Source organism: Apostichopus japonicus, chromosome 15 (assembly GCF_037975245.1).
Source record: "Apostichopus japonicus isolate 1M-3 chromosome 15, ASM3797524v1, whole genome shotgun sequence".
In the NCBI taxonomy this organism is placed as follows: domain Eukaryota; kingdom Metazoa; phylum Echinodermata; class Holothuroidea; order Aspidochirotida; family Stichopodidae; genus Apostichopus; species Apostichopus japonicus.
The window spans coordinates 3,817,093-3,841,709 of NC_092575.1; the positions used below are offsets into that span (position 1 = coordinate 3,817,093).

At 39.9% G+C, this 24,617-nt stretch overlaps 1 protein-coding gene across 1 annotated transcript in view; it reads left to right on the plus strand.

Annotated features, from left to right (window-relative positions):
* The window catches only part of LOC139981686 (pre-mRNA-processing-splicing factor 8), a 37,730-nt gene that overhangs the window by 11,557 nt on the left and 1,556 nt on the right, over positions 1-24,617 (plus strand). Inside the window, exons 18-41 of the mRNA XM_071994284.1 lie at positions 155-281; positions 1,245-1,437; positions 1,770-1,957; positions 2,580-2,744; positions 4,225-4,298; positions 5,526-5,672; positions 6,278-6,488; positions 7,607-7,723; positions 8,792-9,039; positions 9,989-10,168; positions 11,221-11,356; positions 12,249-12,695; positions 13,220-13,380; positions 14,363-14,554; positions 15,517-15,754; positions 16,801-16,929; positions 17,947-18,060; positions 18,870-19,043; positions 21,069-21,262; positions 21,776-21,939; positions 22,430-22,647; positions 22,918-23,058; positions 23,360-23,499; positions 24,241-24,443. Coding sequence (XP_071850385.1) covers positions 155-281; positions 1,245-1,437; positions 1,770-1,957; positions 2,580-2,744; positions 4,225-4,298; positions 5,526-5,672; positions 6,278-6,488; positions 7,607-7,723; positions 8,792-9,039; positions 9,989-10,168; positions 11,221-11,356; positions 12,249-12,695; positions 13,220-13,380; positions 14,363-14,554; positions 15,517-15,754; positions 16,801-16,929; positions 17,947-18,060; positions 18,870-19,043; positions 21,069-21,262; positions 21,776-21,939; positions 22,430-22,647; positions 22,918-23,058; positions 23,360-23,499; positions 24,241-24,443 — 4,301 coding nt within the window. The remainder of the gene's footprint in view (positions 1-154; positions 282-1,244; positions 1,438-1,769; positions 1,958-2,579; positions 2,745-4,224; positions 4,299-5,525; positions 5,673-6,277; positions 6,489-7,606; positions 7,724-8,791; positions 9,040-9,988; positions 10,169-11,220; positions 11,357-12,248; positions 12,696-13,219; positions 13,381-14,362; positions 14,555-15,516; positions 15,755-16,800; positions 16,930-17,946; positions 18,061-18,869; positions 19,044-21,068; positions 21,263-21,775; positions 21,940-22,429; positions 22,648-22,917; positions 23,059-23,359; positions 23,500-24,240; positions 24,444-24,617) is intronic.

Below are 24,617 nucleotides of genomic sequence, written 5' to 3' on the forward strand. Positions count from 1 at the left end.
ATTAACAATTGATTTACTAGGATAATATGCCATTATTATTCAGATATGATGATTCCTACTGATTCCTATTCCAAAAGTAAAAGTAAAAGTAAATTCCTTTTACAGGGGCCTTTCTGACGACCAAGTTGCTTAATGTTTGTCTCTCCTCCCACAGTGTGAAGAGTCGTCTGAACCAGTCTCAGAGAGAGGAGCTGGGTCTCATCGAACAGGCTTACGACAATCCTCACGAGGCCCTCAGTAGAATCAAACGTCACTTGCTCACACAGCGTGCCTTCAAAGAGGTAACTATTCCCGTAGACACGGTCTCCTTTTTACTCCCGGTGGTGGCTTGGCGGGGGGGGGGGAATTATTAGGAGGAAATGGGGTTCTGAAGACTTGATCAAATGTTGTCCACCTCTTGTGTAATGTAAAAACCTGACAAATATAATTTCCATGGATTTCCAGTTCTCTCCCAGACAGGCCTTTATGCAATGTGTTCGATCTGTTATGTTTAATGACACTTCTTTACAAGATAACAGAAGGGAGCCCTCTATTTCATCAGGTTCTCAGACTACACATATATGTAAATGTTCTGTCAAAGTACCAACAAAACTATCAGGTGTAAGCTTGCTAAAGAGACAAGTAATTCCCCAAAATTACCAAAAACTATTTCTGAAAAGGTTTGAATCTTCAGGTGTATATTTCAGTGATGTCGAGCGCTAATTTTCCTTCACATTTCTTTAACTTGAAAACCAAAAAAGATTCTTCTTGTATAAATATATGTATGTAATTTGTATGTATGTAATTTGTATGTGCATAATTTTGTTCCCACATTGGTTACAATTGCCAGCACTGTTCAAAGCAATTGAAAACTTGTTGCATCGTACTATTCCCCAGTTCATTTTCATAATGTCCTGGATGCTAAAACGATGCTAAAGTAAAAGTCGAGAATGAAGAAGGCTGGGACGTATAACAGTTATCTCCGTCTTTCTTAATCTCGAAACAGTAACCTTGTACCTCTTGCCGATTAAGAGAACATGGAAATTTCGTCTAATCTTCTCGTTCCCAATTGATCATACGTCATCTTCTCTGAATCTAAGGCCTGAAGTTCCAGTTCTACCTCGGGGGCAAAAACTATTATCCTAACACACTGTAGCGTACGCAACCTGGAGCCTATACTGCATTTTTTTTTACCCCAGGCTCATCCCTGAGTAGAGGAATCGTTCAATTTATAATAACTTGACTGTTTCTGTTTTTTCGGACAGGTCGGTATAGAGTTCATGGATCTGTACAGTCACCTGATACCAGTCTACGACGTGGAGCCCTTGGAGAAGATCACAGATGCTTACCTGGATCAGTATCTCTGGTACGAAGCAGATAAGAGGCGGCTGTTTCCTCCTTGGATCAAACCTGCCGACACCGAACCTCCACCCCTCCTGGTCTACAAGTGGTGCCAAGGTAAGATTGATGGAGTTAGAGTCTGGTGCGCTCTTCTCCCCCCATCTACATGAAATGCTGTTGTTTGTGTCCAGTGTGATAGAACGTCCCTGGAGGTAAATTTTTGTTAAGCTCGGTGAAGACTTGTTTGTATAGATTATATCAACTTCGACAAAAGTGTGTTTGTAGAGACTGAACTCTTGTGTTCGTAGGAATTGAACTTGTGTGTTCATAGGGACTGACCTTGTGTGTTCGTAGGAACCAAACTTGTGCGCTCGTAGGGACTGAACTTGCATGTTCGATTTATCGGAAGACACATCTCCTATTTGTATGTTTCATATTGTTATTTTCAGGCATTAATAACCTCCAGGACGTCTGGGACACTGCCGAGGGAGAGTGTAACGTGATGATGGAGTCCAAGTTTGAGAAGATGTACGAGAAAATCGATCTGACCCTCCTCAACAGATTGTTACGTCTGATCGTAGATCACAACATCGCCGATTACATGACGGCCAAGAACAACGTCGTCATCAACTACAAGGTACGTGGAATTATCTACGTCCAGAGCTTGCGAATATCAAGAGCAACCTGTGCCTTTGAATATTGGCATTATTAGCTGTCATTAGCTCTGTGGTATAAGTTTACATTAGTTTTAATAAGTTTTACAAGTTTATTGTAACCTTACTTATTTTGACTATTCAAAATATCTATTTTTGCAAATTAAAATGTAAAAACTTTATTGAACGATCGACATCTCGTAACCCAAAATCTCTCGTTGTTATACGTCTGAACAACATAACTTGAAGAAATGTAAATGAATCTTTTTCCGTCTTTGGTTACTATTTTATATGAGGGGCAACTGCAAGACATAAAACATAACAACCCCAACAGAAGGGTAGTGCAGTGTGACGTATTTGCATTTAATTTGGAAGTAGCTCTCCCTAGGGCTGCATGATGCTCCATTATAGGGCAGCTCTTCCTATTATTGAGTGTATATTTTCTTTGATTTTCTTTAACTTGAAATGTGTTGAACTTAATTTGGAAGTAGAACATATGTAGGAGCAACAATCTAACCCTTTGGTTTGTAGCTTCCTCTGTTAATTATTTTAATCGGTTCTATTCTAATATTGACAACGTATCGTCATTTTATCTTCATCATGCAGGATATGAACCATACCAATTCCTATGGAATCATCAGAGGTCTGCAGTTTGCCTCCTTCATTGTGCAGTACTATGGCCTGGTCCTGGACCTCCTCCTACTGGGCCTTCACAGGGCCAGTGAAATGTCTGGTGCGCCCCAGATGCCAAACGACTTCCTGCAGTTCCAGGTTTGTTGAAGATTTTTTTTTTTTTTTGGCACATCTTTCTATATTTTTTTTTTCGTTTTTTTTTTTTTTTTTCATTTTCTGGTTAGGTTTACAGACTTCAGGGTTTTCCAATATCCTATTTGGATATGACACAGATTTATTTCTTTGATCAAGAAATACAATTTTTGACATAATTTGTAAATAATTTACTTCTTTCCATAAAAAGCAATTTTTTTTTATTGTTATTCCTCATGGCTGGTTATTATTTTTTAATGCAACACTTGTTAGCTTGTGAATATGCATTGATTCTCCTGCGACCCTTGAACTCTCCTTATAGTGGTTGCTTAAAACTCAATGCTACATAAACCCAGTGGTGTATTATGTTGACCTTTCGGTAATTCATACCGGCCGGTCTTTGATATGGACACTGACATGTGAATGGTTGTATACCTTATAACATTACAGGCAATGCTTCAGTACAGGAAGTTAGTTGTCCGAGTGGGAGGGGGGGACGGAGGGGGAGTAAGCAGAAGGCATGGCACAAGGAAGGTGGAGTGAGGCGAGATTTAGTGTACCAAATGAAATGTTTTATTCGTTAATAGCAGTTGGTGATGCAATTGAAAGTAGGCCGGTAGTAGGTGATCCTACTGTTTGTAGGTGATTTCATGAATCAGGGGCGTAGGTCATCCTGATTTCCCCAGAATTCCTTTCATTTTCATCTGTGAAGTTATTGTCTTCGTTTGCTACTTGGCAGATCTGAATGCTTAACAGGATGGACATGTAATGTACTGGATGGATATGTAATGTACAGGATTGATATGAAATGTACAGGATTGATATGTAATGTACATGATTGATATGTAATGTACATGATTGATATGTAATGTACAGGATTGATATGTAATGTACAGGATTGATATGTAATGTACGTGATTGATATGTAATGTACAGGATTGATATGTAATGTACATGATTGATATGTAATGTAAAGGATTGATATGTAATGTAAAGGATTGATATATGTAATGTACAGGATTGATATGTAATGTACAGGATTGATATGTAATGTACAGGATTGATATGTAATGTACAGGATTGATATGTAATGTACAGGATTGACATGTAATGTACAGGATTGACATGTAATGTACAGGATTGACATGTAATGTACAGGATTGACATGTAATGTACAGGATTGACATGTAATGTACAGGATTGACATGTAATGTACAGGATTGACATGTAATGTACAGGATTGACATGTAATGTTACAGGATTGACATGTAATGTTACAGGATTGACATGTAATGCACAGGGTTGACATGTAATGTACAGGGTTGACATGTAATGTACAGGATTGACATGTAATGTACAGGATTGATATGTAATTTAACAATTTGTATTATTATTTGCCTTTTGAGGAGTTAAACACTTATTTTCTTATTTCATCCTTTCTCTGAGAGTTAATCCCCTTTATATCATTTCCTTTGATCCAACACAGGATGCGGAGACAGAGGGCGGTCATCCAATCAGACTCTACTCTAGATACATCGACAGAATCCACATCTACTTCAGGTAAGATTTAATCACTGTGAAGATAACTGCAGGATGGGTTTTCTAACCGACTAAATACTTTGATAAAGGTGCCGTGAACAGACAGGTAAAGCCTACTGTATTGTCTATGTGCATGAGATTAAAAGGTTGATCAAGCAGGGTCCGGCTTACAATTTTGCCGGCAAAACTGTAACAATCTGTAATCAACAATTGTTGCCATCAAAGCAACAGCCATCTTGTCTGATTCTTGGATATTAAAATAGGAATAATTCTGACAAAGTCACAGAATCAAAATGCTGTAAAAGGTGGTAAAAACAATTTTTCTTAAAAATGGGACACAAGATTAAAAAAGTTCATGTATCTCCCCCTTGAGATGAGAAATCAATTCCATCTTTCATAAACAGAAGTTGCCTTTGTCAAGAAGGTTAATATTTCTTTTAAGCATGGAAGGGCAAAGGTTTTATAAAAACCCAATAAACTGAAAATTTGAAGGGAAAAGATTTTGTAGAAGATATTTAAAGATCTTTTTAGGTTATAAGTTTTTTTTTCTTTCTTTTTAATCTCCATATATTTTTTATTATTGACCATGTTTGTGTTGTTTAAGCATCGTTGAGCAAGTAACATTCTTTGCATTGTTGTATTTATTCCCCATTTCATTTTCGTAATGTCTTGGATGCTAAAACAATGCTAAAATAAAGTCAAGAAGAAATGAGGGCTGGGATGTATTCTTCCTTATCCCCGTCTTGCTTAATCTTGCGACATTGCCCGCCGTCGATTGAAACCCAAGACGAAAGGAGTATTTTTATATACAAAATTGGAATCTTCTCCCATCGTTATTTTCTTTGAGCGGTCCAAATTTGTGAACAGTCTTACCCACCTAGTGGAGACAAGACAATTTGTGTATGTAAGCTACTTACCTGTCACATTTCAAAGCACTTCTACTGCCAGTATGAGTCAGTATGAATTGCCTGTTTCTCTCAAGAAATGTTCAAAGTTGTTCATACTGTCAGTAGGAGTGCCTTAAGGCATGACATGAGAGGACATAAGCTAGTTTAACACTATGCATTGAAAGCTGTGTGTGATTGTATCAATTAATTGTGGAAAAAACAGCCATTTTACTCATTTCATTGTTTGACATTGTTTGTCAACGTAATTTGATGTTCTCCCCACTGTAATTTAGAATGTGGAAAAAATCTTTTTGAACAAAATATCATGTAGCTAAGTCGCTTAAATATTTTTTCATTGAAGGTTTTCGGCGGAGGAAGCCAGAGATTTGATTCAACGATACCTGACAGAGCATCCAGACCCAAACAACGAGAACATCGTTGGTTACAACAACAAGAAATGCTGGCCCAGAGACGCCCGAATGAGACTGATGAAGCACGACGTCAATTTGTAAGTTTGAACGCTAGGGTCGGAAGTGTTTGTGTTCTTTGACAGCAATAAAAAAACCTTCACCTGGTTTGATATCTGTAGTCCCACGACAGAAGTGTGGCGCAATCGGTTGTTAGGGAAGGAAAAATGGAGGGGACCAGGTTTGCAAGTCGTCGACGCGAAATGTGTAATGTGTACATAGACCCTCTGTCTTATAACCTGTCGATGTTCGTCTTCTAAAAGTCTTTATTAGGAGTGTTTTAAATAAATAGGAACAGTATCGATGGAAGAAGTTTGGTTCAAATGGATTCATGATCATTAGAGTAGATGTTACAAAGTGATTGATTCACCGAGTGTTGGTATCAAGTCAAACTTGGTTGTTATATAGCTTTGAGTGTTGTTAGTAATCGGTAATCAGTATCTGGCGGAATTCACAAGGAAAGAATCGTTTACGGATTGTTGCAGAATCGGTAAAAGCACAGGTTATTCTCAGGCTTAGAGGCTTAGAGGAGTCGGAAGGTGCCAGTTCGAAAAGCTTGCCAATGTTAGAAATGTGACCGTGACGGATCTTGTCAATTGTCTATTAGGAAATTATTAATTCAAGTCCCTCTATTTTGTGTCCGCAGGGGTCGAGCCGTCTTTTGGGACATGAAGAACCGTCTCCCGAGATCCATCACCACTCTGTTGTGGGAGAACAGCTTTGTCTCTGTCTACAGCAAAGACAATCCCAACCTCTTGTTCAACATGTCGGGCTTTGAGTGTAGAATCTTGCCCAAGTGCCGGACCACGTCCGAGGAACTGACACACAAGGACGGCATATGGAATTTGCAGAACGAGGTAACGATGATCAAAAAATCAATGTAGGGAAAAACAATAAATGTCTGTTGATTTTGCATCATCTTTGTAGGCCAGTAAACAATGGCAGCTCCAGTCTGTGACTGACATTTCACATTTCAGAAAACCAGACATAAGAACTGTTGTATCGTTTCAAACTTTGAAAAAATTTATCAGCTTGTTTGCATCTGCACTTTGTGATCTTGGAATCAAGTGTTTGGAACTTGTGATACCGGGTAACGATAGTTTGTAACTCCCTATTAGCAGGGGAAAGCTTGTAGGAATTAATCAATATTGGATCTAATTTCACAAGTATTATTCATTATGCAATCACTTGATGTAAATGCAGCTCTGACCTCAGGTCAGCTCCAAGTCAGTCTATCGATGGCTGTGCTTGGCGTTCCCTCTGCAGAAAGCGAATTCGTCTCCTACGCTATCTTTGCAACCCAAACATGGTTGTCTTTGACGAATTGGAGGTACATGAGTTGAGTAGAGGAAAAACAACATTATTAGGTCAAAATGTGGTTGAGAGCATTCTGTTTGATGGTGGGTTTCTGTGGTGTGACCGTATTTATCATATGTACAGAAGAAGGGTCCATCTCAGGTTAGATAATAGCATAAATGGAAATTTTATAGGTTATGGGATGGTTTTTAGTACCCTCTCCTCCCCCAACCCCCATGAGTTGCCCTTTGGGGCCCAAAAAATGTGTGGGTGAAAACACTTTTTAGAACTACCAACTGAATGATGTAGCTATTGTGGCACAGAACTTCTTCAATAGCTGAACAAATGAATGATAGTCTGAAAGAAAGATGCGATGCAGATGTAATACTCACTGCCGCAAGTCTGTGTGTTTTACTTTTTCACTGCAAGGGAACACTATTACCAGCCACACAAGTCCTGAATAAAACATGAATAAACAGATCTAATCCCTCCCTCTGCCCAGAAAATATAGAACGGTACCACCACCGATTGAGCTGAGGCTTAGTATCTCACTATTACCAGCCACGCAAGTCATGAATAATCATGAATAAACAGATATGATCACTCCCTCTGCCCAGAAAATATGGAACTGTACCACCACCGATTGAGCTCACTAATTTTGTGTCATTTCTTGCCTCAGGTCACCAAGGAGAGGACAGCTCAGTGTTTCCTGAGAGTCGACGATGAGTCCATGAACCGATTCCACAACCGAGTCCGCCAGATTCTCATGGCCTCGGGATCTACCACTTTCACAAAGGTGAGATTGAGACCACAGAAATGGTTTGAATGTTGTATGGGTTTGGAATACAAGTTACACATCAGTCTCTTTGTATGTGAGTAGCTAGTAATATTACATCAAAATTTCATGCTCACATAACTTATATTTTGCACTCGCTTGTGAACTATGATGAGGTTTTATTTGAATGTGTTCAATAAACTTTTCCAGTGTCCTTAATTTTTTTTTTTTTTTTTTTTTTGGCGGGGGGAGTACTTAACTCGTGAATTGATGAGATACACTCGTTAAAAGTTCCAATAGATGTGTTTTGATTCAATGTAACCTTGACATTAATTTCAATAGAAAGATTATAGGAAATCTATTCTTGTGGTGAACATTACTGTACGACATCAACCCTCTTGTTTGATATAAACGTCAGCATTTTATTTCATCTGTTTTTTACTTGTCATCTGTCAAACCCAAGGAAACCACGATATAATTTTTTTTTAGAATTTAAGAATGTATGCCTGTACTTAAGAAAAAAAATTTAAACCAAATTTAACACACTGTCATCTATCATATTTGTTAATGGAATGGATGTCCTTCTAAATGGTGACTTCCTGTTAGAATGCATTGATAGGTATCTACAGCCCAGCTTGCATATAGCTGGTGTTCTGCTCGAATTCAATGCTAGATCAAGATCCAGCTGCTATCGTTGTTCTGTGATCTCTCCGTGGTTGCAGAACTGGCTAAATGCTGGGACAACAAGAATTGCAGATACGAAAACTAAACTTTGTTGATATTTGCGGCCAAGGGCAGTGTTATCCAATGCTGCACTTGACGTTGGGGTTTCATTTTGCCGTCATATTTTCTGGAATTATCCTTCTGTCTAACCCAAGAGATTTGTATGGATACCCCTAATTTTGAACATCCGACCCACCTTCATAGTATGCAGTTGATTTTAATTGGAAAGTAATGCTGTTACCAGGTTAAATGCAGTTCTTGTTAGCCATCTATTTTTAGAACCATTACCTCTAACTGTAGGTCCTCCATTCTTGAAATGGGAATATTCATCTGCAATTTTGTTTTTCTGTCAACGTTTTCCTCAAGATTGTCAACAAATGGAACACTGCCCTGATCGGTCTGATGACCTACTACCGAGAGGCGGTGGTCAACACCCAGGAGCTGCTGGATCTTCTGGTCAAGTGCGAGAACAAGATTCAGACCCGTATCAAGATCGGTCTAAACTCCAAGATGCCCAGCAGGTTCCCCCCGGTGGTATTCTACACCCCCAAGGAACTGGGAGGTCTGGGAATGTTGTCCATGGGTCATGTCTTAATCCCACAGTCAGATTTGAGGTGAGATTCCTTTGGGTCCCTGGTCACAGGAAGTTTTGGGATTTCAAGCTTGTGTGAAACCTTTTGAGCCAGCAACAAGATGTGCACAATGCAAAGATTCAGAGAATTACAAGTTTAAGATGTGATGGAATTTTTTTGGGGTTGCGTAGGGGTGAGAGGAAGATATATTTGGGAGAAAGCAGTGTTTGTAACACTGATTTTAAATTGTGTTGAAAAAATGTACAGTTTACAAACTCAAGACACCATTCCTGTTCCCCCTCACTGTAAATGCTATTTTTAGTGACACACAAAAAGGACGTCCTCCTTGAAAATCTTGTCTCACCAGAAAAGTCTGTTTAGGGTGAACAGATAAGTAAATCACTAATGTCATGTTCAGGAGTGATCTTTAAGAGAGATAATGTTATAATCACAGAAGGTTATAAGTAATGTAAGCTAAAAATTCTCAAAAATTACAAAAAAACACATTTCTGAATAGGTTGGAATCTTCATTTGAACATTTCAGTGATGGTGGGTGCTAATTTTCCTTCATGTTTCCTGAACCTAAAAACAAAAACAAAATTCTTCTTGTATAAGTATATGTATGTAATTGTATGTGCATAATTTGTTCACACATTGGTTACAATTGCCAGCACTGTTCAAAGCATTTGAAAACTTGTTGCATTGTACTATTCCCCAGTTCATTTTCATAATGTCCTGGATGCTAAAACGATGCTAAAGTAAAAGTCGAGAATGAAGAAGGCTGGGATGTATAACCGTTATCTCTGTCTTTCTTAATCTCGAAACAGTAACCGTACCTCCTGCAGCTGATTAAGAGAACATGGAATTTCGTCTAATCTTCTCGTTCCCAATTGATCATACGTCCGTCCTCTCTTAATCTAAGGCCTGAAGTTCCAGTAGAGGAATAGTTCATATTTATAACGTCTCTCTCACTGTTTTCGTATCCCCCCAGATGGTCCAAACAGACGGATGTTGGTATCACCCATTTCCGATCGGGCATGAGTCACGAGGAGGACCAGCTGATCCCTAACCTGTACCGATACATCCAACCCTGGGAGAGCGAGTTTATTGATTCCCAGAGGGTCTGGGCCGAGTATGCTCTCAAGAGACAAGAGGCTAATGCTCAGAACAGGTGAGCATTGTCTTTAAGATGCCTAAAAGTTCCAGAGCCCAAATGTTCTGATTCCATCATGAACATTGAAGCTGTTTGTCCGTCTGTCCGTCCGTTTGTGGCAACCTCAGGCAGCTCAATGCTTAGAGCTATATGTAAAAATGTATTTCTGTTGTTATTGACACCTTGTAAATGCAGCTCTGACCTCAGGTCAGCTCCAAGTCAGCTTATCGATGGCTGTGCTTGGCGTTCCCTCTGCAGAAAGCGAATTCATCTCCTACGCTATCTTGGCAACCCATAAACATGGTTGTCTTTGACGAATTGGAGATACATTCCTAATAACGGATTTTTGATATTTACAACGATCCAGTACTTAAAGTATTAGATGGTGTTTCATAGGATTGTTCTGCTTCTCAACAGATTCTCTCAAGCTACTAATGAACTGAAATGTTCAAAATGATGTCAGAACACTCTGTACCCTATATATATGTATAAATCCTCAATAATGAATAGCATCCCCTGCCCCTTACTGATTCTTACATGCAACGTAGGCTAGGCTAGTTTCATCTGCTATAAGCATGTATGTGTTAGGTTAGCCGTTGATATCTGTTTGATAAAGTAAGTGCCTCTCACAACTGTGCACATTTTCATTTTTCATGATGTAGCGAGCTAGCAATACAGTCTCTGTTCAATTATTGTGGGGAGAATGAGGTTAGCATAGCAATAATGTGGATTAGATTTAGCTTGGGTTTCAAACTATAAACTGATAATTAGATTTAGCTTGGGTGTCATAATATAAACTGTTTTGCACTGTGATTGCCATACATGGCATTTCTGTCCACATTACATGATTCTTATGGTGGTGTAGCGACTGCTAGCTTCCAATGTAGCACTGTGATTTCTGTACATGACGTTTCTTCTTTGTTCTTCCCTTCGTCCACATTACATAGCTCTTTTGGTGGTGTAGCGACTGCTAGCTTCAAATGTAGTGTGGCATTGATCATTGTATACAGCCTTGAAATAATTAATCTCTAACAATTCAAGATCTGTTTTCTTCTACCTCTTTTAATTAGACGACTTACACTTGAGGATTTGGAAGATTCCTGGGACAGGGGCATCCCCAGGATCAACACCCTCTTCCAAAAGGATAGGCACACCCTGGCCTATGACAAAGGGTGGCGAGTCAGAACAGATTTCAAGCAGTACCAGGTAAATTTAGAAGATATTAGGACAAACTTACCAAAATATTACCCACAGTTTGTGTAATTCAATCAGTTTCATAAAAGTTCATTTCTTACGATGATTATGTTAGATTTGTCCCAAGATTTGACTTAAAACTTGAAAGTATGTAGCAACAGAGATGTACCTGACGTTTAAGTGGTCTTTTTTTCTGAATTGAGGATGAAACAAATGAGTGAACACTGTAGAACTTCAATATTGGATCTAATTCCACAAGTGTTATTTATTATGCAATGATTTCAATGCAGCTCTGACCTCAGGTCAGCTCCAAGTCAGTTTATCGATGGCTGTGCTTGGCGTTCCCTCTGCAGAAATCGAATTCATCTCCTACGCTATCTTGGCAACCCATAAACATGGTTGTCTTTGACGAATTGGAGATACATTCCTAGTAACAGATTTTTCGGTGCATTTAGTGGATTCTGATAAAGTCTCCCATTTTCATATTTATGTGACTTTCTTAAAGTCTAGATGTATATACCAAAGCTGGTAATGCATCCATATATGTATTTATGTATGTATTTGTAGACACATGTATGTATGCTGGTAAAAATCACAAAATAGGTGTAAGATGATTTCATTTCCCAATATCACTGCTAAGGACAGTATTTGAAATGTCAGAGAATCCCTTCTTTGTCAAGATTGGTGAGCTCCTTAAATGGATTCCAATTAAAAGTTGTATCGGGCTTGTCATTACTTGAGGGATCAAATGGCCCTTGTGCAATGGCTGCAAAAATGTAATTTGAATAAATTTGATGTTTTGTCAAAACTTGCCATAGTAGGCTATAAGAGGAGGGTCTTCTAAGAATTAGTATCTTCTAATTCTGATGAGAACTTAACATCTTCTTGTTTTGCTCTTTCACAGGTACTGAAGCAGAATCCATTCTGGTGGACCCACCAGCGCCACGACGGCAAGCTCTGGAACCTGAACAACTACCGTACCGACATGATCCAGGCCTTGGGAGGCGTGGAGGGTATTCTGGAACACACCCTCTTCAAGGGTACATACTTCCCGACCTGGGAGGGTCTCTTCTGGGAGAAGGCCAGTGGGTTTGAAGAGTCCATGAAGTACAAGAAACTGACCAATGCCCAGAGATCCGGTCTGAACCAGATTCCCAACCGTCGTTTCACCCTCTGGTGGTCGCCGACTATCAACCGCGCCAACGTCTACGTGGGTTTCCAGGTGCAGCTGGATCTGACCGGCATCTTCATGCACGGCAAGATCCCGACCCTCAAGATCTCCCTGATTCAGATCTTCAGGGCTCATCTCTGGCAGAAGGTTCACGAGAGTGTTGTTATGGACCTTTGTCAGGTGAGAGCAGTATTATTGAAAAAAGAGTTTCATCGGGAATAAAGTGGAAACTTTCAAATTTATATTTGATGTCATAGTGGAACTTTTAGTGAGCTATTTGGTCATTTCAGTTATTGTGGGTTTTGCTTTAGTGGCTGTGATATGTCAAGATAATGTCAAAGGAAAGTTTATCAGCCCTTGTTATAAAAAAACATGAATTGTCTTACTGTCTGATATTTGGGATATTGTATTTGTTTGCAGCTCTGACCTCAGGTCAGCTCCAAGTCAGTTTATCAATGGCTGTGCTTGGCGTTCCCTCTGCAGAAAGCGAATTCATCTCCTACGCTATCTTGGCAACCCATAAACATGGTTGTCTTTGACGAATTGGAGGTACATTCATTACCTTGTATCATTCAACTTTAAGAAAGACAGCATTTTGTATCACATTTTGCCTTGAAATTTGTGGGGTAAAAATATTTGAGTTGAACCCCTGTTCATTCGTATACCAATTAATGGCGTGCGATCATCTGAATCTTTTCCGACAGGTGTTTGATCAAGAACTGGATGCCCTGGAGATTGAAACAGTCCAGAAGGAGACCATCCATCCCAGGAAGTCTTACAAGATGAACAGCTCCTGTGCAGACATCCTCCTCTTTGCAGCCTACAAGTGGAATGTTTCCCGACCATCCCTGCTGGCAGATACAAAGTGAGCCAAACATGTCTAGTGTTACCCCAATAAGATGACTAGTTGTTCTAACAAGGATCCACTACACCCTTTCCCTCCCCCCATTCACTTTAATGCACCAAGGTTAATGTTAATTTGTGAATAATTAATGGTTCTTCTGTCTGAACAAAATTTCATGTAACATTTTTCCTTATTAGCAATGCTCACACCGAAGCAGAAATAAAGTGAAAATTGTCATGCATTGTTGGATTTTGGTACCACTCACATTGTAGCAAACAGTGGCTGTACGTGTCACCTGATGACTTTTTTTTTTTTTTTTTGACTGGTCACAAACCACTAAATGCAGCTCTGACTTCAGGTCAGCTCCAGCTCAGCTCATCAATAACTGAGCCTGGCGTTCCCTCTGCAGAAAACAAACTCATAAACACTGCCTCTATCTTGTCCACCTTTGTCTGTGGTTGAACGAGACGTAGCAGAGTTAACATTAAAAGATGTCTAACATTGATGTATTTAGAAACTGTGAAGGAAACTTTGAAAGCTTTTAAATGGTTAACACTAAAACAGAGACAGATAAAGAATTGAGCATTTTGTCATGTCTGCCACTACCTGGTCTCGCTTTGTCTGTGGTTGCACGATTCACTGCAGAGAGCTTAACATTAAACGATGAATTAAAATTCATCAAGCGAGCAATTTTTGTCCACTTTACATAACACATGTGCGACATTTCTTTAGTAGTTCTATTAATCAAAGGCGATAAAACACAAAGAATAGTTAAGGAGAAGTTTCAAGCGAATTTTTTGATAAAGAACGGAACAATTTTATACCACTTTCGATTATATTCCTTATACTGGGGACCAAGATAAATGTTTCTTCTGCATTGTTAAAGCTTTTTTCAATGAGAGAAGGAAGGAGTGTGTTTGCTTTCAACTTGTGAAAAGAGAAGAAAGTAGTGTATTGCAATCGACTTTAATTTGATAGGTGATGTTTACTGTCTCATTAACAGGGACACAATGGACAGCACCACGACCCAGAAGTACTGGATAGACGTCCAGCTTCGATGGGGAGACTACGACTCTCACGACGTTGAGAGATACTGCCGAGCCAAGTACCTGGATTATACCACAGATAACATGAGTATCTACCCCTCACCCACTGGAGTCTTGATTGGGATCGATCTGGCCTACAACCTACACAGGTGAGCCCATCCTCATTTAGTGGCATTACCCCCCTCCCCCACTCAACCTCTCTCCATCTCTACCCTCTCTCTCTTGGTAGGTTTTTCCTTCTTTATTCACCTTCAGAGAGACCGATTTTCCTCTTTAGGAAATAACTGCTCTTTTCACCATATTGCATGTTCAGATGTATACCTGGTAGGTCTTTAGTTAACACTAGGACAGTTGCAGTTCCCATTTAGTATACCAGACCACCACTGCTTGTCTAACTCATCTAAAAGTTTTACTGGTCATTAAATATGGAAATATGCTGCACATGTCTTTTAGCTGATTGTGCGGCTGTGTTCCAACTGTGTGGTTATATAGTACTATTACAGTAAGTGGAAGTTAATCATCCAACCATATAACCGGTGGGTCAGAGGTTGACCTGAACTGACCCCTATGGACAGTTACTGACAACTTGTCATTCGTAGTTAAAAGAGGAGTTGATATCAAATGTCCAGCTTCTCTTAGACGTAGGATTTCTCTCATGTTTAGGGTAGCATGGTATGTATATAATATTAAAATTTTGTGCCCAATTTTAAAAACACCCAGTTGTTGGATTCAAGAGTTTGACAACTTGCCATGTTACAGTGGTACATTTTAAATTTGCCACATAATTGAAGTGATTAATTGATGCCAATTATCAAAAAGGTCTCTTCAATCTTTGACATAGCTAACATCTTGTCCTTGGTGTGTAACCCTGTAAATGCAGCTCTGACCTCAGGTCAGCTCCAAGTCAGTTTATCGATGGCTGTGCTTGGCGTTCCCTCTGCAGAAAGCGAATTCATCTCCTACGCTATCTTGGCAACCCATAAACATGGTTGTCTTTGACGAATTGGAGATACATTTCATAAGCAAAGCCATGAAAGAAAACTTCAAGCAACAAAAAAAAAGGTGCCTCTAAATAATTTTGCATTTTTGTTTTATGTTTTGTTGACTACAGTGCCTTTGGCAACTGGTTTCCGGGCAGCAAGCCCCTGATCCAGCAAGCCATGGCCAAGATCATGAAAGCCAACCCTGCTCTGTACGTACTGAGAGAGCGTATCCGTAAAGGTCTTCAGCTGTACTCCTCTGAACCGACTGAACCCTACCTCTCTTCTCAGAACTACGGAGAACTCTTCTCCAATCAAATCATCTGGTTTGTGGATGACACCAACGTCTACAGAGTCACCATTCACAAGGTAGATGTTTTGGACAAAAAAGAAGTTTCCTCTTTCGTTTTTTGTTTCTCTCTTTATTTTCTTCTTTAAGAAGTGTATAATTTTGTCTAAATGCAGCTCTGACCACAGGTCAGCTCCAAGTCAGTCTATCGATGGCTGTGCTTGGCGTTCCCTCTGCAGAAAGCGAATTCATCTCCTACGCTATCTTGGCAACCCATAAACATGGTTGTCTTTGACGAATTGGAGGTACATTCAATTAGCAATAAGTCTCTGCAGGCTCTTTACCAGCTCTGACTTATAGGCAGACAGTGGGGCTGGAGGAATGGAGCATTTTGAATGCATTTTATCTATCTTGTCAAAGTTCTAGTTGCATTTCAAAAGAAGTGATTTTTAGATTATGTGTATTTGGTCTGCTGGCATAGTGCTCTATACTATCGTGCACTATTTATTTTTTTTAAGCTAGGAAATCGAGTACCATGTATGAACTTGTTTACTGTACATGTATTTTGTTTGTATTTAGGAAATCGAGTACAATATATGAACTTGTTTATGTACATGTACTGTATTTTTTTGTATTACTTGATTAAGTGTTCTACACATGCAGATTTTGTTGCAGCTCATTGCCAGGTTTGTCCTGCATAGTTACATACTTGATGTGCAAGTGTAAATTTCCAAGCTGGTGTTTGACTTATAATGTGTGGTTGCCTTTTGCACACTGACTTTGTGTAGATCTATTGTAAATATTTCTTTTGCACATCTTAATTAGTTATGAAACTTGTTTCCAGCTCTGAACATAACGTCCTCAGTACAGCCATATTTTAGTAGAAGTTTGTAACAGAAACAAGTCCAACCTGGTTCTTTAAGTTGTGCATTCAGAATCGTGTAGAACTACTTACCGTTTGTGATTTATTTCTTTTGGGTATTTTAAAGAGAATGTATGTCCAAGAAGGTTTCTGTGGTAACCATTTCCTTGCCAGCATTAGTCTTGTATATAACATGATGTTGTTTTGAGCAGTGAAGGCTCTCAGTTCTTAAAGATTGCATATGTTCTTGTTCTCCTTCTCTAGACGTTTGAGGGCAATCTGACCACCAAGCCCATCAACGGCGCCATCTTCATCTTCAACCCGCGTACAGGCCAGCTGTTCTTGAAGATCATTCACACCTCTGTCTGGGCGGGACAGAAACGTCTCGGACAGGTGAGTAACGTTTCCCAATATGCTCTTGCATGTTGATATGCGACAACTTTTACTTACTACGTGGCATCTCACAACCCCAATAGTCATACATCTTATACTCTCTTATAGTTGGGGCAACGACCCTTACATGCTCATGTTAATGCCTTGCTAAATGGCAAGTAGGCAAACTTACTCTCTGGCCCATCAGGCACACTTGAACCAGGGAGTAGTTTACTTAGTATCGTACGGCCAAATTCATTGCAAGATGGACAAAATTGCACGAGGAGGCACCTAGTCTAGCCGATGTTAGGTATAATAATCTGGACACAATGTTTATTATATTCTCTGGAAATTTCCTTTTGGAAAGGAATGTAGAAGTAAAAAACCTTGTGGAGCACTCATTGATCGTTGCTAACGTCCTGTCAGTGACTTTGGTGAAACTTGGAATATAATGACTTTAAAACTGGGATGTGAACTTGACTGTGATTATTGTAAAGGTAGGCATAATCTAAGATATCATGAATTGGTGTATCCATCACATGACATCAGGAATATCACTGGCTTTGTACGACAGCACCAATGAGAAGAAATGAATTTGCAATTTAACCACTGGTGTGCACATTTTTGCATTTATTTCTATTGTCTCTGTAGCGAAAAATATTTCAGAAAGCTCTTTTCAGCTTCAATTAACATCCTTACTTAATTAATAACTGCAGCTCTGACTTCAGGTCAGCTCCAGCTCAGCTTATCAATAACTGAGCCTGGCGTTCCCTCTGCAAAGAACAAACTCATAAACACTGCCTCTATCTTGTCCAGCTTTGTCTGTGGTTGAACGAGACGCAGCAGAGTTACATCAAATGAAGTAGATTCATCTAGCAATGTTAGTCTCAGGTTTTTAGTACACAAGTACTACAGTGCTTTTATTATACTATTTGAGAAAAGACAGTTTAGAAAAATTTATGCCAGCAAAAAAGAAAAGAGAGATTTGTTTTCTATAAAGCTCTTGTTATTCTTTTCTTTTTCTGTCTGATTATCTAGCTTGCCAAATGGAAGACTGCTGAAGAAGTAGCTGCCTTGATTAGATCATTACCAGTAGAGGAACAACCCAAGCAGATTATTGTCACCAGGAAGGGCATGTTGGATCCCCTGGAGGTAAATCTATTCTTTCTTAGAATATGTATTGGTACTGCTTACTTTTTAGTTTGCAAGTATACATGATCTGTAAGTCAGTTAAGCTTGATGCATAGGACTGTTGCAGTTAATCATTGCGACTAGGATAGGCACAGTGGACCGTTTGGAATAAAACTATTGTAAACTATAACAGATCCTTGGCTCGTAGGTTATAACTGATGTGGGATATGTTAATTATGTTCCATACAGGACCCTATGACTCGATGTTTTTAACTAGACTGGGCATGACAGACCCTCCGGAATAAAGCTATTGTTGATTACAACTTGTCTGTTAACAGTGACAGGGCCTGTAGTTCATAAGTATTGTCACAGTGAATGCATGATTTTTGTTGAGCATTATTTTGGTCAGATGAAGGGTAAGGCTAAACTGTCAATGGCTTCTGTGAAATGGGAGAGGGTCCCCCCCCCCCTCCACCACCATAGTTTCACTGATATGGAACAGTTAACAATGTTGTTACATATAGGATCGTGTAGCTTCCTATTTTTGAATAAACGGGTCATGCCAGGCCGTCTGAAGTTATCACTGTCATGTACTACATGTCCAAATATGTACATGGCCCTTGGAGGTCAACGAGAAGACCATGAAGTAAATTTCGTAATGTCAGACATTCTAGCTCACTTTTAGTGTCATTGCATTTCAAATGTGTAGATTGGTAGTCTTATTCTTGGCTTCTCCTAATCGATGTCTCAATTAAGGCTGGACAGCTTTAATGATTTCATCGCTCTTCTCTCTCTGACCCCCCATCTCTTACTTATTGTTCCTCGCACAGGTCCATCTGCTCGATTTCCCAAACATTGTCATCAAGGGCAGTGAACTTCAGCTGCCCTTCCAGGCCTGCCTGAAGGTGGAGAAGTTTGGAGATCTGATTCTCAAAGCCAACGAGCCCCAGATGGTCCTCTTTAACCTCTATGACGACTGGCTGAAAACCATATCTTCCTACACTGTGAGTACATTGGAATTTTGGATTTTGACCAATTTTTTTTTAAATGCTAGTTAATACTAAAATGCCATGACAAAGTAGTTCATTGCCCTCAATAAGTAAAGTTTAGTCACTTCAAGTCAAGACAAGTTATATCAAAAGGTGAAGGTCAGGTTGAAAATTTTGGAAAAATAAAATCCCACCTGCATTGTTTCATGTGGTTGTATGCTACATGATAAAAAGTGTGTGAAGGACAAAAAAATTTAGACAGAGATGTAATCATGATTTAGTTGCTCAAAAAGCATCATTTGGTGAAATTATTTAGCAGGTTATGTCAATTTGAAGAATTGCATCTTATTTTGAATAATTCTCAGTAGATTTTGGTATAAAAGTGTCAACCGAACTCCTTTAAAAGGTCACCAATATGTATGCCAAATATGCTAGAATCATGTCAGGTATTTGGTGACCCATTGCCAAATTTTAATATGCCTTTTTACTTTGCCTCTTTGAAAGTAAATATCCACACTGAAGACATTTTTAGTTTCCATTCTAACATTCTTCTTCAATGCCTGGGAATGGCATGTAGGATCCAGAGCCTGTAGAAAATTACTCTCGAAATCCTCTGACATTTATTAGAATTTTTGAAAATTTGGGGCCGATACTGATGATCCATTAAGTCGTGCACTATTTAAGTAATGGAATTCTCTCTCCTTGGGTTCTTCTCCACTCTGTCAGGGATGATGGTCACTTGAAGTACTCGAGAGAAGCTTGAAGAGTGTTTCGAGTGCATTCCTCGGTTCTACTCGATAGCGCTTCACTTCATTTATATCCAGGTCCTATCAATACTTGAATTGTTTATACTCTTCTAAAAGGCGCTCCCAGAAATAGTTCATCGTAGTAGGGTCTTGCCTCGATGAATTTCACTCAGAAATCTCTCTTAAAAAATTTTATCGACTGAATTGGATAAAATCAGTCTGGAGGTTATGTCTTACCATTGTTGACAGACAAACTTGAAACTCTTTAAACTGGGATTTATTGAGACAGCAGTTCTTGCCCGAGTAATTTTATTTTTTGCTGTTTGTAATGCAGTGTCTTTTCTTCACATTTGAATTCTGAAAAGTCTGTTACTTGAGATGATTATTAACTCCTGAAAATTTGGAGAATAATTGAGTCGGTTGAAAAGCCTTCCCACAGCCCTTGATCACTACAGCTATTGCATATGCCACATAAGGATTCTGGAGTTTTCTATACCATAGGGTGGCTTTAAATTCAAACAGTGTTCCCACTCTGTACTCCCTCCCCCACATCCACCCCTCCCCCTGACTAGAAAAGAAGGAAGAAAAATGACTTCTAGACAAGTTAAAAACCTTTAAAGTGGAATTTATTGAAAATAGGCAGTTCTGTTCTCGAGTTCTGAGAAATAGCCTTTCTTGTGATAAGAAGGATGAGGGGGTCACCCCAGGGGTTCTAGGGGTACTCTCATCTCACCGGGTACGAGCTATGGTTGATTGTTGAGTCAGTTTCTCAAGTTTGAAGATCTGTGTACAATTGACTAGAATATGTTATGAATTTGTAGAATCGGCTATTGGGTACATTAATCTGGAAGTTGCGTGGGATTGCTACAAGATGTGGGTCGCCTAAAACATTTGAGAATGCATTGTTAGGTATCTACAGCCCAGCTTGCATATAGCTGGTGTTCTGCTCGATTTCAATGCTAGATCAAGATCCAGCTGCTATCGTTGTTCTGTGGCCTCTCCGTGGTTGCAGAACTGGCTAAATGCTGGGACAACAAACATTCCATGGTTTGTCTACAATGAATATTTAGTACCATAAAGTACTTTAGTACTATAAAGTGAATAGTTAGTACCACAAAGTACAAAAAAGTGAATAAAATATTTAGTACCATAAAGTACATTATTACCATTTAGTACTATAAAGTGAATATTTAGTACCATACTTGAGGCGATGGTAACTTCTAGAGCATTTGTCTCTCGGTCTCAGTCTTAATGTCACAGTTCAAGTCTATGTGATCTTTCTTACCCTATCCAGGCATTCTCTCGTCTCATCCTCATCCTGCGGGCGCTTCACGTGAACAACGACAGAACCAAGGTGATTCTGAAACCGGACAAGACCACCGTGACGGAGGCTCATCACATCTGGCCGACCCTGACAGACGAAGAGTGGATCAAAGTGGAGGTAGCACTGAAGGACCTCATCCTGGCCGACTATGGCAAGAAAAACAAGTGAGTGTCATAGGTATTGCAAAAATGGGGGGTGGGGTTGGGGAGTATGGGGTAGGGTAGAGAGGGGGATCATTGGGGCTGCTGGTAGTGAAAGACTTCAACTCTTGCTGTGGACTGGCAAGAATGACAAGTTAGGGAATGGCATGGTGGGCTGGAATTGGTATGGGGTTGGTCGGATGGGTTTCCGCTAGACAGACCTCACCAATGTCGACTTGTGAAAAAGAATAGTTTGAAAGTCGAGGAGAGAGAAGGGGGGGCAGTGAAATATTACCCCAGTGTCTGGCTTTGGTAAGTAGAAAGTGATTGTGTGCAGGAAAGAGGTGCTTGCAGGGGTGTTTGGAGCGAGGGGATGGGGGTAATGGGACAAAGAATTATCTGGTAAGGGAACCTTATCATCACTAAGTGTTGGAGAGACAGAGGGAGAATGGAGGTGATTTTGGCTAGGAAGGAGGGGTGTTAATTAAAATGATCAATGATGTAATGATCCATAATTGCCCTATGTGTCTATTTCAGTGTAAATGTAGCTTCCTTGACCCAGTCTGAGATTCGTGACATCATCCTCGGTATGGAGATATCGGCCCCGTCTCAGCAGAGGCAGCAGATTGCCGAGATTGAGAAGCAGACCAAGGAACAGTCCCAGCTGACAGCTACCACAACCAGGACAGTCAACAAACACGGTATGTCTGGAGAGAAGTGTCGTCATGGATACAATTTGCATATTGCAGTTGGGTCATTATTCTGACTACATTCCCCATCGATATCACACAAGGAATGATGAAAATTTAGACATTAAACCTTCATTCAAAGGACTGGAAATGACACGAATGTAAAAAGTTTCACTGTGGGACACAAACTTGTCTGTATTGGAAAAAAGTTTGCTAATGAGGATCAGGTTATTGGCTGGACTCGCATAAATATGCTAGCTAGTTGGGGGACTCAAATAAACAGATGAAGTTACTTAATCTTCTTCCTCGGTCCCTGTGCACCTTGTATTTTACCATTTATTTTAATTTTGTAAATGATCTAGATTATTTTCGTCTAGCTAATCCACGAATAGTTTTATTAGCCTGGAGTTATATATTTGACGTAGACGTATTTTATGTGCTTTATTTATATTTCATCTGTTGTTATTATATTTGATGTATGTATATTGCACTGCTCCTGCAGGCGATGAGATCATCACATCCACCACAAGTAACTACGAGACGGCAACGTTCTCGTCCAAGACCGAGTGGCGAGTCAGGGCCATCTCGGCTACCAACCTCCATCTCCGAACCAACCACATCTACGTCTCCTCCGACGACATCAAAGAGACGGGCTACACCTACATCTTACCAAAGAACGTCCTCAAGAAATTCATCATCATATCCGATCTCAGGGCTCAGGTAAGATCCTGCTCTGAGGAGTTATAAAGATTTAATTTTGATACCCATCTGAAAGTCAAACTTTGGAAATTGGACTTAAAAAGCAATATTTTGCATTGTGTTGTAAGCTCAGCACTACTCTGACCACGCCATGTAATTCATAATCATATTTGAATACCCCCCTCAAACACCCCACCTCTCCCCCCCCCTCTTCGCCAATCCTGACACAGAGATCTATGTGGGATCATTGAGTGAGCTGATATCTGACTTTAGTCTTTCTGTTGTTTACAGATTGCAGGGTACCTCTACGGGATCAGCCCCCCTGACAACCCTCAGGTGAAGGAGATCTGTTGTGTGGTCATGGTTCCTCAGTGGGGTACCCATCAGACGGTGCATCTACCCAACCAGCTACCAGACCATGAATACCTTCAGGTAAGGACATTTTCTTGCTTGCTTTCATCATTTTTCTTGAAAAAGGCCAGTGCTTTCAGTTTGTAATAATATCATAAACAAAAAGGGTAGGGGATGTGGGTGGGGATGTGGGTGGGGATAGGGGGTGGGGATAGGGGATGTGGGTGGGGATGGGGGAAGGATGGAGAAGATTATTAGAAGTACAGGTCACCTGTAGTCACATTGGCCTTTTATCTTCTGTTTGGAATTAATCCTACTTGCTATTTTATTATGATTATGCCAGGGATTTCATATCATGGGTCATTTTGATTGTACAATGCAGGACATGGAACCTCTCGGGTGGATCCACACACAACCTAACGAGTTACCCCAGCTGTCGCCTCAGGACGTCACGACCCACGCCAAGATCATGGCGGACAACCCGTCTTGGGAGGGAGAGAAGACCATCATCATTACATGCAGGTGAGAAATGGAAGGGGTTGATCGCTGAGAGTAGAAGCTTAACTGAACTCCTGAAGTAACAGGGTCTGGTTAGTTTGTGACCTAGATCAATAGACAAAATTTGCTGCCATGATGATTTCAGGCAAGGAGTGGCACTGTTATCGTAGGGAGTGGCATGTACTACTATTTTTTTTTCATTTTGTGCATGAGCAATCTACCAAAGGCCAGTTTGTATGGCTGTGATGTGTGCCGGGTGGTATTGCAAACTGTATGGCAAACTCGTGCCTCGTTAGTTTTGATCCTTACCAACGACATTAGCGATGTACAACAGGCATTGTCACCAAGAAGAAAGTGAAGGACCCAGTAGTTATGTTTATAAGGTGTTGGGACTTTCATGATTAATCATGGCCACATGTTCTAATCAGAGTTCAGAGTGTTCTAATCAGTTTACCTTAAATCTTGTAGTAATCTTATGTCAGGAGTGGTGGTATGCTCAATTAATCCTCTTGGTGACAAATGCAAGCAAAAGCTTAGCAGGTTAGTCTTCACCATGGCTGATCTGCCAACACGCTTGCAGATAGAAAGCCATCACTTTCTTTTGCTTTCTTTCTTGATCTAAACCATTGGTTTTGGAAGACACAAAGAAAGTACATTATATATATATATATATCTAAATTTGTCCCTTCAGTGTCTCCAATGCTGTGTGGTTCATTCTGAAAACAGCTTGACAAGTTTTTCCATTATTTTTTCCCTTGTATAAAGTTTTACTCCAGGTTCGTGCTCCCTGACAGCCTACAAGCTGACCCCGAGCGGGTTCGAGTGGGGTCGTCAGAACACGGACAAAGGTAACAACCCCAAGGGTTACATGCCCTCGCACTATGAGAGGGTCCAGATGTTACTATCGGATCGATTCCTGGGTTTCTTTATGGTCCCTGGCCAGGGCTCCTGGAATTATAACTTTATGGGTAAGTCACAAATGATACTTAACACTATTTTTGGAACTATCGACTCCTATTCAACTCAACCAAGTTTGCATCAATTATTTTTGTTAAAGGAATGTACATATGGAAATATTTTGTGATTTGATCATTTGCATAATTATTTGCATAATTATTCACACCATCGTTTTTTTTCCCCAT